This window comes from Vidua macroura, chromosome 3, assembly GCF_024509145.1.
Source record: "Vidua macroura isolate BioBank_ID:100142 chromosome 3, ASM2450914v1, whole genome shotgun sequence".
Classification (NCBI taxonomy): domain Eukaryota; kingdom Metazoa; phylum Chordata; class Aves; order Passeriformes; family Viduidae; genus Vidua; species Vidua macroura.
Genome location: NC_071573.1, coordinates 61,184,246 through 61,200,558, shown reverse-complemented (window position 1 = coordinate 61,200,558; position 16,313 = coordinate 61,184,246). Strand labels below are relative to the sequence as shown.

The 16,313-nt window shown below is 36.0% G+C and overlaps 1 protein-coding gene across 1 annotated transcript in view; it reads left to right on the top strand.

Annotated features, from left to right (window-relative positions):
• Positions 1–16,313, top strand: part of LAMA2 (laminin subunit alpha 2) — a 336,361-nt gene that overhangs the window by 263,911 nt on the left and 56,137 nt on the right. Inside the window, exons 36-40 of the mRNA XM_053973291.1 lie at positions 11–173; positions 4,590–4,800; positions 6,240–6,356; positions 7,478–7,641; positions 11,017–11,155. Of these exons, the coding sequence (XP_053829266.1) occupies positions 11–173; positions 4,590–4,800; positions 6,240–6,356; positions 7,478–7,641; positions 11,017–11,155 (794 nt within the window). The remainder of the gene's footprint in view (positions 1–10; positions 174–4,589; positions 4,801–6,239; positions 6,357–7,477; positions 7,642–11,016; positions 11,156–16,313) is intronic.

Here is a 16,313-nt window from a genome sequence, read left to right as displayed (position 1 = left end):
TCCCCTGCAGCTGCAAAAGAAGATGCTTTAAAACTGAATGAGACACTCAGAACTCAAGACAAGACTTTGGAGAAGAGTCTTCCAGAACTGCAGAGTGAGGCTGAAGGAATGGTCATAGAGATGAGAAATAGAGACCTCAGTGTGCAAGAAAAAATAGCTCAAGATGAGTTAAAGTGAGTAGAGAGACCCCAGTCTTCAACCTCCTAGAGACAATGTCTGACTCTTGTAAATGTGATTGGCATGTTTGCCAGTAAAGTTTTCTGGCTGAGGCTTACAGAAATGTGAAAGAAAGCAAAGTCTAATACTTTATATCTGTTGATATAGCATTTGCATTTTTGAAAATGTTTACATTGAAAATGTTTACATATGTGGAAAGCAATCCCTAAGAAGTTATTTCCCTGCTCCACAGGTACCAGCAGCATTTTTAATCGAATTCTAATTTTTCTCAGTTTGTTTTTAGTTTCTGCTTCAGACCTGATGAATGGCTTTTGTGCTAAAAATTTAATCTGGAAGCTTGGGGTTTTTTCCTGAAAAACTAGTTGGTCTAATAAAAATAATGACTGTCTGAAAAGTTTGTTCAATAGTGTAGACATTATCAAGAATATATTTTGCCATGTTTAGAATGGTGTAGGTCAGAATAAACCATTTCTATGGCATAGTTCAGAAGCATGCTGTTTGGTTATTTAATTATCTGTAAATAAATATATATATATATATATATAATTATATTGGCAGCTGTTTATAAAGCAATATGCCAAATGCTGAAAACTTACCTGATTGAGAAAAATACTTGGCTTGAAGTTAAAAATTCTGGTAGTTTGTTACGTCTGTATGAGTCAGACCAGACATATTTCTAGAGCTGGAATTTGCTTAGCTCTTCACCAGTGCAAAGAACTAGCAGGGAATCCAGCTGAGCAGTGACATGGTCCATTGAAGTTGTGATGGATCAGGAAACTGTCTGGGATAGAGTTATGCAGGCCTGAAAATGTCAATTATCAGGTGCGTGCATACTGTAAGGAGACGTAAATGGAATACAAAATTAGCTGAGAATTCCAAGCAGTTTAGAATCAGATTTGCTCTGCCTATCTTAGACTTTATAAACCAGATCATTTTCTGGAAATCCTACTAGTGCAGTATTTCTTCCCATAACTGATAGCTCTACTTTCTATTCTCTTGAGAAAGAATATATTGCAAACTTATTTGTGAGCAGTGTTTTATTGCTTTTTCATCTGATTTCACTCAGTCTCTTCTATGCCTTCTCTACACACACACAGAAATAAACCAGTAAAAAGCAGAGATGAGAAAAATTTAGCCAAACATTTGAAAGTGCTGCCTGTAAATTTAGGACTGGCTGGAGAAGGTCCTTCCACACCAGGTGTTATTAGTCCTCAAATGCTACAGCCAACATAAAACTGTCAAACTACGATGAAATAATTTCCTACTCTAGCACAACAGCTAGAGTAGAAAATGCAGCAGGGTTGTTTTTTTTTGAGAGACAGAACTTCTCTCCTTCTTCCTGAAATGTACAAAGCAAGTGTTTAAATTTTTTTATATAGGAATACATTTTATACTAAGAGATACATGAATATATTAATTGATTTCAAATAAAGTTTTATGGTTTATCTTAAGGATAGGGTTACCTATTTATAGACAGTCACTGAGATCCAAGAAATTTTGGCAGTCAACTCAACAAAAGGAAAATAAGTCACTGTGCATTACAGGATAGAGAGGAAAGGACCCTGGAGATGTTGTTTTCTGAAAATGCCTCTTGAAGGAAAATATTATAAAACTCTTTAAATAGTGTAGTAAGGTAGTGGATAGGATACACTCTGCAAGGAAGAAGAATGAAGAAAAATTAATCATTCTTAGAACTCTGGATGTACAGGTGCATGGATGTGGATCGCTGTGCTCCACACATGTATGTATTCTCTACAGACCCATTTGAAATATTTACTTTTGAATAAGGTAAGGCTCTTGCAAGCCTCATGATCACTCTGAAGTAGTTAATCATGCTTCCTCTTTGGTGAGTTGTCCTTTGTCAGTGATTGCATTCTGTTTTCAGAATTTTGTCCAAGAACAGAATGACAAGATTCAGTGGCTTGTCTCCTATGATTTCAGTGAATTCTCAAAACTTAAATGAAGAAGGCGAATTAAGTAAAGTTTTCTTGTTTTCATAGATGGCAAAGCTTCTCTTACATATGCAGTTTTTTCCCTTTTTTTCCTTCAGATTTTTCAAATCCGGCTCTTACTGCCTTAATGTACTGAAATGGCATATTAGTCAATAATTTCTCTCTAAAAAGAGCATATAGAGAAATACACCAGTTGCTGTTCTGAAGTGCCATGATTTTAATATTTATGAAGTATATCTTTCACTGTTTTATGACATTCCTTCATGTCTTCTCAGATGCCATTGAGTTGCTATCAAGGGATGCTGTGAGCCAGAATTCTTTCTTTCTGTTTAGTATGCTGCGTAGCTTTATTTCTGTGTGACTTTTTCTTCCACTAATTTGTCTGATGGCTTCTGAACCTCTGTGAATTTCTATCATCCACTTTCCTGCGAGAATGAATTGCATGAATGAATCAGCCATACAGTGTTGGAAGATACGCCTCCTATGTTTTGACATAGTTTCCTGATATTTCTGGTTTTGTTTTTGAAGAGACATTGGACTGTTGATCACCTTATACACACTATTCCTGATGTTACAATCCTTATTTCTTCTCCTGGTAGGGCAGTTCTAAAATATTTAGACTCTCATATGCAGTTGGTGGGTTTTAATAATTTTGTCATGAGTTTCTAATCTTGTTTGTTCTCTTGCACTCATTTTGAGCATCCAGATAATTCAGCATTCCATGTGTTAGGCCAGATCTGTGATTGTTTCTTCTAAAACTTCAAGCATTTTGTGTAGTTTTATTCTTTTTTCTAGGATGGTAGCCAGTGAAAATAGCATAGCTTAAGAGTACAAGAAAATATTTCAAGAAATGTGGTGCAGTCCAGTCCACAAAAATTCTAAAGCAAGAGATTACATGGAACAGATTGCCTCATACTTCATTAGAAAGAGCAGAGGGAAAATGCACAACAGATCAATATGAAAGTGCTATCTTAGGAGCACCAAGGAAGAGTTTTCAGGTAGACTACTGAATGGATAAGTAGTTCAAAGTGTTCTATGAGGCAAGGGAATAAAAGGAAAATTAATCTGGTTTGTACTGTTCCTCCAGTACTGCAGTGTCATAAGGGTGTCAAAATTTCCCAGAAGTGTAAGACAGGAGCTTCTTACAGAAGAATAATGGAGGAGGTATGAGAGGAATCCTGAATTCCTTTCTATACTTCTGTGACAGGGTGTCAATACTGGGATTTAGTTTTTGATTAAATATTTTATCCTCAGAAGTTGTGAATTCAATATGTGAATAATTTTTTTCATCAAAACCAAAGGCAGAATTGATGGGAAAAAAAAAAAACTCCAATCCATCTCAGAAAATCCTAAAACTAAGATAACAATTTGACTTCCCTTAGCTCTACTTCAGACCCTTCGTCTAAATTATGTCCAGTGTCAGCATATCTTTTCCTCCTTCCCTATATCTTTTTGGTGTGCATTTATTTATATGTTTATTTTTAGAAGATTAGTAATGGAACTGACTACAGGCAGGCCAAATTGCAGTGTTTTTTCAGAAAATACAGTTCTTGCTTTCCACACTTTGGCATAATGAAACAGGAAGAAAAACTTAATCTGCCCTAGGTGGAAGCGTGATAAATTTCTTCTGTAGTTATTATCTATCCTACATATTCCTGTTTACTTAGGAATTTTCTTATCTCTAAAGCATCATTTGGAAGTGCCTGAAGTGCCACTTTTTTGTTTCCCCTTGCCCTTGACATATCATTGGATTAACACAGTGGTTTTGCCTTGGGTGAAACTGATTTGAGGCAGGCAGATGACAGTTCTCCAGTCCCCTAAAACTGGGGTCAGCAAAATCCATTAAAAATATTCCAGAGTGTATTTTAGATAAGCAAATTTTTTGACTACTAGAAGTCATAAATCCAAAGATCTAGGTTTGTTTTTTTTTTTTTTTTTTTTATTTCACCAGAAAGCATTTATGATTTTTGACTGTCTAATCTAAAGCAGTTGTCTGCTTCAAGACAGCTTGAAATTGGGCATATCTACAAATCCTCCTCAGTTCAAGGCAGGAAACTACTTTGTGTCATATGACACATCAATGTGAGTGAAGGAAATCTTTTAGACAAGTTGAAATGTTTCAGAAAACCTTAGTTTGCCAATCAGATCTCAAGAGTGGAAATTAACAAAAATTTTTTTTTAAAAAAATTGTCTTCAGTGGAGAATATTTGAATATATTCTGTTTCATAAATAGGACCTTAGTGAAATTTAAAAACCTCTCTTAAGAAAGGGCTTAGAAACAGCTATTCTTGCACTTTATTAAACATGTGTCATCTTGAAAATTACTTTGAGACTTAATTGAATTTAATTTTCTTTGAGACTTATTTTTTTTTATTTCATTTGTATATTATTGAGACTATTCAGATTATTTGGTGTAGGGAATATCAACTCAGTGTCTTCATAGGTGGCAATGTATTTCAGGAATGCAGAAGATCTTTTGGACAAGGTGAAGAAATTATTTGGCGAGCCCAGTGAGAAAAATGAGGATCTCAAAAATGAGGTCCGGGACAAGCTAGCAAGCTACCACAGCAAAGTTGCTGATGCTCAAGATCTGCTAAAAGAAGCTGCAAGTAAAATTTGGGAGGCCAATCATTTATCTGCAATCAACCAAAAAAATATGACCATGCTGGAGGTGAGTGCTGACAAGTTTTATCCTCAATTACTTTGATTCTGAATAAAGATGGAACCTTTGTATGATTAAATATTGAAACAAAAATATAAGCAAAAAAAAAAAAAAGATAAAAATATATCCATATCTAATGTAATTTAAAGAGAACATGTTCCTCAGAATGAGGAAGTGCACTGGCTTTTAAAAGCTTTATTGAAATAATACCATCTGCTTTGTGGAAGGTGCACTGGATTTATTATTCTGTGGGAAATTAAATTCGTCCCAGTATAAATAGTAATGTAAAATTCAAAGCATGTGCTCAATATTTAAATAGGATTTCCATTAAAATCTTTGCTGTCGTATATTTGCTTCTAGAAAACTTACACTTTCATGTCCCTCTCCAACCCCTGGGAAGAAGACTGAAGGGGGTGTGTGGATATTACAGAGTAATAAATCAAACTCTATCCTCGGTAGTTAACAGCTGTTATAAATGATCTCTCTCATAGAAAAGGGGTCTGCTTGTGATTTAATTTAAATTGCAGAGACTTAAAGAGCATATTATACTGTACATTAACAAGCATTTAACCAAGACATAAAGAGCAGAGTCAACCTAATGAAGACAAATGTTTCAGCTCTGTATCTCGGTGAGCTTTCACCTCAAGTACAATATGAGGTTAGAGTTCTGAGACCTCCCTTCTCAGCAGAGATTTCTGCATTTGCTTGAATTAAGGAAATGCAGTGATCTGACAAATTTAGGTGATCTCTGTTCTGTGCATTTTCTTCCCAAAGGTGGATGGATAAAGGTTGGACAAATTACCTGCTATTTCAGTTTTAAAAATATTCTCTGCATCATTGTAGCAGAGTGCCTTTCCAGCAGTCCTGCCCACAAGGCTGCCATGACCTCCTATCAAACTAATCTGTGATACTCAATGAATCTTGCACTGGAAATTGTCAATTCCTTATTCAGAAGTCCATCCTTACCCCACAATATGCAGTAGTTTTACTAGTTGAAAAAACAGAAATCTGTAGGTTACTCCAAACCTTTTATTTTGCAATCAGCAGTTGATGAAGTACCAATGGATGGAATTAGGAAAGCAGCAGAATATTTTTATAAATTTTTCCTTCATTGTCAGAGGTGATTTACAACATGACGAACTTACACATCTGGCTAACGATTAGGATTTATAACTTTCTGATTCATTTTCCAATGAAAATTACCTCTGTTAGAAAGCAACAAAAACCCTGCCCTGTGGGAGGACAATACACAGCTGGGAATAGGAGGAGAAAGGAAAGATACCTTACATGTGCTTTAATGTTGTCACTTTCTCAGCTCCGAGAGCTCCGAGAGTTGCAGAAGAGGCATTGTGGCATGGTGACAAAATGCAGTCTTATACTGTGGTGCTGGCATTTGAACTGTTCTGGTAAACAGCTTTTCTTTTTCTTTGTGTGAACTCATCCTATAGAAAAGGAAGCAAGCTATAGAAGATGGCAGACAAGATGTTGAAAAGACCCTTCAGGAAGGGAATGATGTCCTTAATAAAGCTGATGAACTTGCAAATGACATTAGCATAGCTGTAGAGGTGAGTATTTTATCATCCTTACCAGAGAATTAGTACAACAAAACATCATTATGGAAGCAAAATAACACCTAATTTTTTATTGTATTTATCAATATTGAAATATTTTACTTGGGATAATTCTTTTTTCAATTGCTGTATAGCAGAAAAGCTAGTCTGGTGTATAAAAATTAATAATTTGGAGTTTTAAGTGATTCATTGGATTACATGTGAGCTAGCTCATAATGTTTTAGGGACTGTGCCATGTATAAATGTGGTACTCTGATTGTGGTACTAACTTTATCTCGAGAATTACAGATGCAGCAGACCCATTCACCATCTCACTACAACTCTGTAATCTAGGTATAGACTTATCTGCACAAAAACTGTGTGTATATCAGAAGGAAACTTCAGAAATAATTTGTTGCCTGTGGCCACAATTTTAAGTCTAGACAGATCAGGGAGAAGATTGAACTCTCATTTTGCATAATATTTTTTAAAATTCTACCTTAAAAGTTACATCAACAGAGTTTGAGATCAGTGTCATAGCTACAAAAAAAAAAAAAACCAGGTATCTTCATTGTTTCTGAAGAAATTTCCAGCACGCATTGCAGCTTGCCATAATAAATTGAAAAATGCTCTTTGGAGAAATGGAAAAGGAGACACGACACAGTGAGGCAGCTTTTTGGAACAGGAATGGCAAGTCTTCAAAAAGCGTGGTTCTTACTCAGAAGCTTTAACAAGCACAGGGACATTGTAACCACTCAAAGGATCCTTCTGCCACTTATTAGTAATCACTGTGGAACAGAGCAACAATTTCATATAGCTCTACATGCATCTACATTTAGGAAACAAATCCAAATTAGAGTTTATAAGCTTTTAAACTGTACAATTCCTTAATTGTAAAAGAAAAGCTTCTACTAGGCTCAAGAGAGACAAGTAGCTCTTGGAATATTGTTTATCTCCTCTCTGCTTTCTGGTCTAGCCATTCCTGTTATTCTTTCTGTATTAGTTCCCTGAAATTTTAATGCATGGGTAAGTTGAGATAATAGCCCACAAGAAAAGAAGAAACACCCTTATATATAGATAAGGCTACAGAATGCTTGCAATCAGAAATTTAAAGGCTTTTCTTTTGCCATTTTCAGTATGTAGAAGGTGTTGCAAATAAGATACAGCCAATGTCTGATCAGCTGAAAGATAAAATAGATGACATATCACAAGAAATTCGTGACAGGATGCTTCCAGAAAAGGTGTTGCAAGCTGAGAACCATGCGGGCCAGCTGAATGAATCATCTGCAGTGCTGGATGGGTAAGGCAGACATTCACTGGTAATGCTAAAATCATGAGGCAGGTTTGCAAAATTGCTTCACAGAACTTGAAGGGCATTCTTCTTCTTTGACATCTGTGACTGGGGGTATACAAATAACCAGTGATGTGTACAAGTATACAGCTATTGAGTTAGTCAATTTATGTATCTCTTGTAAACAGTTTCCTACATCTTGTGATTCTTATAGGCTGCATGGACAGCAAACAGTGCCCTCAGATGCACTGATAACACAGCTTAACTTATCATATGCTTACTGCTATGTTGTGAAAAAAATAGAAATTCTTCTTAAAGAGCTCACTACACGTTTTCATGTGCATTTGTTAAAAACAAGTAGTATTTTCCTTTTTAAGATGACTACTTTGGTAGGAGACTATTATTGTGATGCTAAATTGTTTACTGTCAGAAGTCCCCCTTAGTAATGGACAGTAATTCCTCTACTAGTTTCAAAACACTCTCCCAGGAAAGTAGGACCAAAATGCTTAAACCCAAGAACAGAAACTTCAGTTTCTGTTTACCACTATAACAGTCCTAAATATGAGAATTGCAATGCCCTTCATTTATTTGACCACAGCTCTTTCAGAAGAATGGTACTATATAACTCATCATGAAAATAGTTTCCTGGAAAGAAGATAAAACAAGGGTTTGTTGGCTTTTTGGAATTTTGGGGGAAAAAGAGAGGGATGTCTTTTGTTTTATTGCATTCTATGCAGTTAAGAAAGCAAGCCATAAATACTAAGTGTAATTTGCAATAGTAATACTCAGAAATAGACCATGGATATTATGCCTGTTGGACCTGTCCCCAGCATAGCTTCAGAGTTTCATTGTTTTATAGAAGCACTGCATGATTTTTTTTTTTTAACATCAACATTATGCTACTTTTTTGCGGCTTATACCTTTTAGATTTACCTGAAGACTTGAATATCCCAAAGACTTGTGAGCAGATGCTTAACACAGTTTTTTTCTTACCAACATCTGTAATTTTGAGGAAAAGACAAGAAATTAGCTCTGATACTTGCAAAATTACTGGCTTCATTTACAGTGTAGTTACAGTACTCTAGATACCTAGTGTAATACATGTTTTAAGGTATGTATAAAATAATGATAGCTGTGGTTTCCTGGGTAAAAATTAATTTGAAAATGAGTGCCTTTAGTGTCACACCCAACCACACATAAATATCTGAATACATGGAAGGTTGTCATGAAGGCACTAAGAGAGAAAATGTAAACAAAAAAGATAGCGCCTCCTAGTCAAATGTTGGCAAGACATGCTTTGAGATATAACTTTTTAACTATACAAAAGAGACCTTATTATGGGTGTTTGTATGTGCTTCTGTCTTAATGTAGGTGACAGCTTGGCCCTTAAGCAGCTGAGGGTAGTGTTTTAGATGGCATAACAGCACCATGCATACCTATGTCTGATCCAGATATCAACCTCAGTTTCTCAAAAAAGACAATAAACTCCACAGAATCAAGGACATTAAAAATTATGTCTAAAAGCAGAGTGTTCAAAGTTAAAATTTCTGATGTGGTCAGATAGATCTATATCTTCAAAGGACAAAGAAATAGCGTGGTGGTGTGTAATCAGGATAAAGCTGTTTACTTCGTGCACTGACAATAAATAGTTATACTTTACAGCCATATACAGTCTCTATCAGTTTGAGGAATTAAAAAGTGTATCTATCTTCACAACTGGCACTTGAGTGTCTGTCAGACAATACTGAATTTGCTATAGATTACTGTTTCTTCTTACAGGAGAAATAAAGGGAGAGCCCTGCCTCTCCAGTCTTCCTCTAAGGATTCAAATACTATATTGATTGACAATGAGGATGTTCTTTTGAATGTTAGAACATGGAACCATTCATGAACTTAACCTAGGAAAAAAAATGTTATTTCTGCTGTGTACAAGGAAGCATTAGCATAGGCTTCTCCCTTATGGCTAATTGCCTGCTCGTGAGTAAATACCATTGATATTTGGCAAATTCAGTTTAGGTTTTTCCTAGCCAGAAAGGATTTGAACCATGTTTCTAAGCAGTTCTTGAGCTACTTGCTAAGTAGCTGTTCTGGGCTCCACATTTGTCTAACAGAGCATCACAGAAACTCAGAGTAGCCTATGAGCTCCAGCCATAGTTGAGGAAAGGGATACGCTTTTCCAAGGGTGATGCAGAGGCAGCTCAGTCATGCAATTTCTGCAGTAATCTAAAGGGAATCTCTCTCCCTCATGTTGAGTCCAGGGACTACACCTTCTGTCTACTTTGTCTTTTCTGTGGCATTTTGTAGAAATCAGTAAGTAATTGATGCGAGGATCAGTGCCCAGCTGTCTTAGTTCTCCAGAGAACATACTGGGATGAATTTTCCTTTCTTCCACACACACTGTCTCAATGACTAGTTTAAACAAGCTGGAACAGGCCCAACAGGAGCAGTCTCTCTCATATTGCCATACACCTGCATGGCTAGAGAATTTCTCAGAGAGGCAAAAATCCAAGTTCAGATCCATTCTTATCCAGTTCAAGTGGGGATTTTAGCCCATTTACACTTTATTCAGTAAAATCAACATAGGCATTGGTCATAATGACTACTGAGATAGTTGTCTTCAAATTCATTCTGTAGGTACAGCAATTCTTTGTAGAAAATGTTTTAATATATCGTACAGAAAGAGTGCAAGAAAAGTTATTTCCCCAGCCTGCTGACTAGAAATTCCCCTAGGAAGGAAGCTAGCTGAATGCTGTCTCTGCACCAGCAAATACTAACTATATTTAATCTATTTATAGTTATCAGAATGGAGTATTTCATGTAAATTGAACATCACATTCAATATGAAGCATTACTGCCTATGTTTTTCATTTTGGTCAGCAAAATTAACATTTAGGATTTGGTTTAGACTGTGAGATCTCCTTCAAAACAAGCAATTCTGTGTTTGACAGCCAAACCAAGAAATAAATTTTTCAGAGATTCTACTTTAAACCTTGTCTGTGATGATCCTTCATGTTCATACAGTGCAGGTTTCCTCAAGTTGCCTGGCTCAGCACATAGCCTAAAAACCCACATGATGAATATGTTACTTGTATTAGACCATTAAGCACAGTGCTATCTTTTCTCAGTGTCTGATCTACTTTTATCTCACAGAACTTCCTCTTTTAGCAAACATTGTTCTTTATGTCTTCCTGCCCAGATGAAATACGAATTCCATTAAACACATGATGCCAGATCTCCTGAAATCTCAGATGTAGCATTGCTCTCTGAACACCTTAGAAATAGCCTTAGAAATACAGGCTGTTGTGTTTCAAAATGTAGGGTACTCTGTTCTGTTGAGCTCTGGCAGCAGGTTTAATGGTGTGTTTACTTTCCTCATCCCAACAGAATCCTTACTGAAGCAAAAAACCTCTCTTTCAATGCCACACGTGCTTTCAATGCTTATACTAACATCAAGGATTACACAGATGAAGCTGAAAGAGTTGCCAAGGAAGCCAAGGCTCTTGCAAATGAAGCTATGCAAGAGGTAAGGAAAAAGAGTAAATTGAGAAGAAAGTTTAGATTTTTTGTGGAATGTGCTACATCTGATCTCAGATCCGTGATTTGCCATCTTAAAACTTTATGTGAAGACCTTTGCCATGAAACATTCTTGTTTTTGTGATCAGAAAGCTATGCCTCTGTCAGAGCTATGTGTACCTTCAGACAGTCCCTATTTATTCCTAACTCATGATCCTTACTTTTCCTCTCCGTTTTATTTACTATCCTTCCTCCTTCTGTCTTCCACCTTTTGGTCCCTGGGTATGGCTCAAGCCAACAGCTTTGAGTCAGGAGTATAGGCCATTTGATATTCAATAGTGCTAGTTTAGATGTGGGTAATACATTCATTAAATATAAAGAACTCCGTACCTTAATTAACTCTTCAACTTAGTTCCCTGAAAATGCTTGGAGATACTTCTCTGCACATCAGATGAACTGCATGCACCTGGCCAGAATTCTAGAAACAGAGAATTGTAGGAGGGGCGTGGAAACTTTTATTCACTTTGTGACCTTTGCCAGTTTTTTGCAGAGAAATCTTATTCTCACTATGAGGTAGCACATGTAAATTTCCAGAGAAAATGAAGAGAACTTTTAAAAATAGGATTGTAAAGTAAGGTCAGCTCTCCACTCTGGGTCACAATGAGGATCTTGGCTCCTTGATGCATATACTGTGAGCAGAAAACATTAACATAAAATTATCTTTTAGGTCAGATATCAAAGGAATTAATGGCTAATTTGTGGGAGTTGGTCAGAGACCAACAGACATGCACTTCACATGCATACAGAAATGTGAGGCACTGACAGTATGAGATTGCCAGAACTTATATTTGATATAGAAACATGTAGATGAGCAGAAACAACTTGTAGTTACAGCACTTGTATATGAATAAAGGTAGCTTACAGAGAGCTACTTCAGTCAAATGGATTGTTAGAATAGCAAAATCAATCACATGCTGTGAAGCTCTGTATTCATCAGAGGGATAAAGTGAACTGGCCACTGCACAAAATTTTTAATATTTGTAGGCTGTTTACATTTTCAGTGTTTTTTCAAATAACACTAACTACTGTATTTCTCTCTTGATGAAAAAAATTCACCTCACATATTAGTATGTGCAAGTTCTCCCTAAATAGTTCTTTGTTTCAACACAATGCCTAATTACACCACAGAAGTAAATAAGGGCCAGGCCCTTTTGTTTTTTCCTTCTCATTAAGATTTAATATGTGCTGTCTTTTTCTCCTTTGATGACTTGAAATGAGTGAGACAGGCAGCTGTTTCAGGGATTGAAAAGGGGAAAAAAAGGACACATAGAGCAATAAAGAAACAAAGCTACCAATTACAGAATTTGACAAAAGTGTATATATCACTGGATGATGATAGCATAGAGAGAAAGGGGATTGATAATTTAAGTGATGGAGTTCAAGATGGACAATATGATGTAAATAGAAGCAAGTGAGTAGCAAAGAAAGAGATTAAAATATTAAGCTGATGTTTTCAGCATCTCCTTTGCATGTATTCATTAGAAGGAGCTTGTTTTTTTTATGAGCAGTATATGTGAAATGGGTATCTAGTTGATGAGGAAGAAGATGGAGGCAGCTGATGCCTTTTAAATGTAATTGACTTGATATAGAGGTCATTAGTGGCTTGCCATCAAATTGCTGCAGAGCAATAGATTTAGCTGTTATTTTTTAAATTATCATTTCAGGGTTTTGAGACAAGTTTTAAAAATATGTCAGTTGTAAACTACAGTCATCACTTCTTTATTCTATTTCCTTGTTTGTATATAAAGAGTGTTGGATGTTTGGTCAGCCTAGGTGAGGAGTTTAACTGGTAACCAGGTAAATCAGGGTCCCACTTTCTGGAGGTTCCAAGGAGCTTTGAGCTGAGCTTCAGCACAAGACCAGGAAGATACCCTCAGTCAGGGCTGTCTGGAGCACAATGGCTCAAAAAGTCTCCTAGAAGGCAGCATTGCTGAATTTGCTCCTAGAAGGCAGCATAAGCCCCTAGAAACTGTGTTGCCAACTTTTTGAGAAGTTGCTCTGGGAACACTTTGACATGATGGAGATCATGTCTTTCCCCTCCTTTTGAAAGATGGAGCCATGTTTTCTTCTATATGAGAGCTGTTGTGGATGCCTGTCTTCTGTAAAAGACTCCAAGTTCCAGCTCTGAACAGATAATGGAGAAAAGTGCTGTAGCTCACTAAGCATCCCTGATCCTCACCTTTCATATTCACCAGGATTAATGTTGGGGCAGAGGGTCAAAGGTTTCCCAATAGCAACAAGGTGGTGTTTGAACCAGAGACGGTAGGGACAAGTTTTGGGTTTAGGTTCTATCCTGTATATCACTGGATCAAATTATTTACAAGAACCTTAGTGATATCTCAAGGATTTTTGGGGTTTTGGTTTGTAATGGGAAAATGACTTAATTTTCAAATTAATCTAATGTTGTTAAAGCATGAATGAAAAGATGCTCAAAATCCATCGTGATTACAGGATGCCTGATAAATGACTGGAAAAAATGTATTAAAAATATGACAGAAAAATTCCTCCTGAGGTTTTTGTGATGGATTTGCTCTCCCCTTTGAAAGCAAAATAAATTCATCAGAAATGAGAAATCTTTAACATTCAGTCAGTTTCAGCATTTCATTACTTAGGTAGTAACTGATAGGAGTTAGGTTAACATATTATGGTCATATCTCATTGATCAGAATAATAGTTGTACACTATATATTTAAAAAGTGGCTTATTCTTAGGCTTTTTAGAAAGGACTTACAGGCTGGGGATGGTAGGAAGCACAGGGGACACATTGAGTGTTTAGGGTCCTGCTTTCTTCTTTGATTTTGACTTTCTTTTTAGGTGGTACCCCAGCAGTTCTGTTGGATGTCTAGATTTCCTAACATAAAGCTGCCTCAACATCCTTGTGAGGATGCCCTGAGGTACAAATAATTTTTGGTATCCATCTTCAGGACTGGTAGAAATAGTAGCCCTATCTCTCGCATAAGAGAAAACTTCACAATGTAAGTGTATGTGAAAAGAAAAAAAATTAAGAACAAGGCAGAACTATTTTTCACTGATTTGAATTAGCACTGAGGCTAAAACCTTGTACCTGTGTAAGTTCACATGATCTTCAACACCACCCCAGTGCGTTTATGCCTCTAAACCATGACTGAGACAGCACTGTTTGGGTACACTTCTGCCAGAAGATGAAACAGAGATTCAAACTGCACAGGCTTTGCATGGGGAGGGTAGGGGCCATGAAGAAAGGCACAGGGAGAGGAAGGTACTATCTGCAGATTATTGACATTTTGGAAGAGAAAGAATTAGAATAAATGAAATTCTAGAGACCCTGCAATTTTCAAATTTATTTTGAATCCCAATCTTTTTTTTCCTTTTTCTTTTTTATTTTTTTTAACAGCATTTGTCCTAATTTAGAAAACAATGTCAAAGTCTGTTGGCTGTAAATCCTGCTAAATTTTAAAGTGGTTCACCACGACCCAGTCTTGCCACAATCATACAGACTCACCTTACACAAACATGAAATGTTTGGGTTTTAATTACTGACTGCTCCATAACTTGACATCTCATGAACTACATGAAAAACTAGTAAAAAAGTACATTTTCTATCAGATGTCTTAATTAATCCTCATTTTCAAGATTGCTTTTAAAAAATACAATATAAGGCTTTTAATAAGTACAAGTTTATTTCTCTCTGAAAGGGCTCTTCTAGTAGTTACTTTATGCTGAAATCTGTTTCTGACTAATTGTCAGCACTTGCCCAATTACTGTCCCTGATTTGATGAACAACTTGGTATTGCATCGTAAATCTGGCCTTCCAACTTTACTATAAGCTGCTTCAACAGCCAGTCAGCCATGCCTAGTTATGCAGTAATAATAATAATAATAATAATAATAATAATAAAAACAACAATCCTTATTTTTTAAGTCTGTGGCCACAGAGATACCCTGCATTCTCTTTCTAGTAGGAAAAGAAATTTTAAAGTATTATCTGATTTGACAGGTGCATCTGGCACAAAATTTGGCCAAACGTTCTTCTTTCAGGAGCAGTCTTTTGCTTCACTGGGTAGTTTGGGTTTTTTTTTTCCTGTTTTTTTTTTTTTTTTTTTTTTAAATTCTTCTGTTACCAGTGCTGTTTGTTATTATGTAGTAGAGAAAATTTATAAGAAACTATTTTTTTTTTCATCTTTTGAATGTGTATGTTTTTGTTGTTGAAAGGAATGTGTACACAGCTTAATATTTCAGGTGAGCTTAGAAAATGGCAGTGATGTGTGCCTTAGTTTTTAAAATCACATAAAAGCTTATATTTACATCCCATCTAAATACAAGGAATTCTTTAATAGCTATATCCCTGTGACATGGCAACATATATACCATGAGATATCCCATAACAAAAACCTTGTTTCTGAATTTTGAAAGTATCCAAAGCATTCACTAAGATTTTTAAAGGAAAGAGAAACAGCAAGTTCACTATATGTTTTTTTACAGTGTTGTTGAAAAACATCAAGAGCTTCAGCAATATGTGAAATGTCATTTCTGGGCTTGCTCATTATAAAAATAATGAATAACAATAATAATTGTGTCATTTAATTGACACACAGTTAATTTTTGAGTATATGTATCTGCCCTGGAAAATGAAAAGTAGCTGCTTCTTAATTACATACCAGTTAGAAGGCTATGACCCATGACTAATATAGAATGTTATCTGGCTGTCAGGAGTATTCTCAAAGAAATGAATTCAGTATGATGTGTGACTTGAGTTCGGTCTTACAAACTGAACAGTAAGTGGTTCAGAACCTGGAGCATTTCCTACTGACTGAAAACGCTAATCTAATTTAGAAAAATCATTCCATCTATTGATCAGTCTCTGCACTGAAGGTAGAGATGGATGTTTTTCAGGAAATCTTTAAGTAGCATGATATGATGAAGCATGGTTACTTAGTAATAAAATTCTTTCAGATTAACTGCAGTTTGCCCTTCTTTTAAAACTCTATTTCTTATTTCTTTACTCACCTAGCAATTACAATTCTTTAATTTAACCACAGATGAATTTCAGTTGACATTATTAGAGTCATCAGATCCAGTCTGGCCTCTAGAGTTTCTGTAGCTGCAGTTAGAGAGAAATACTGTATTTC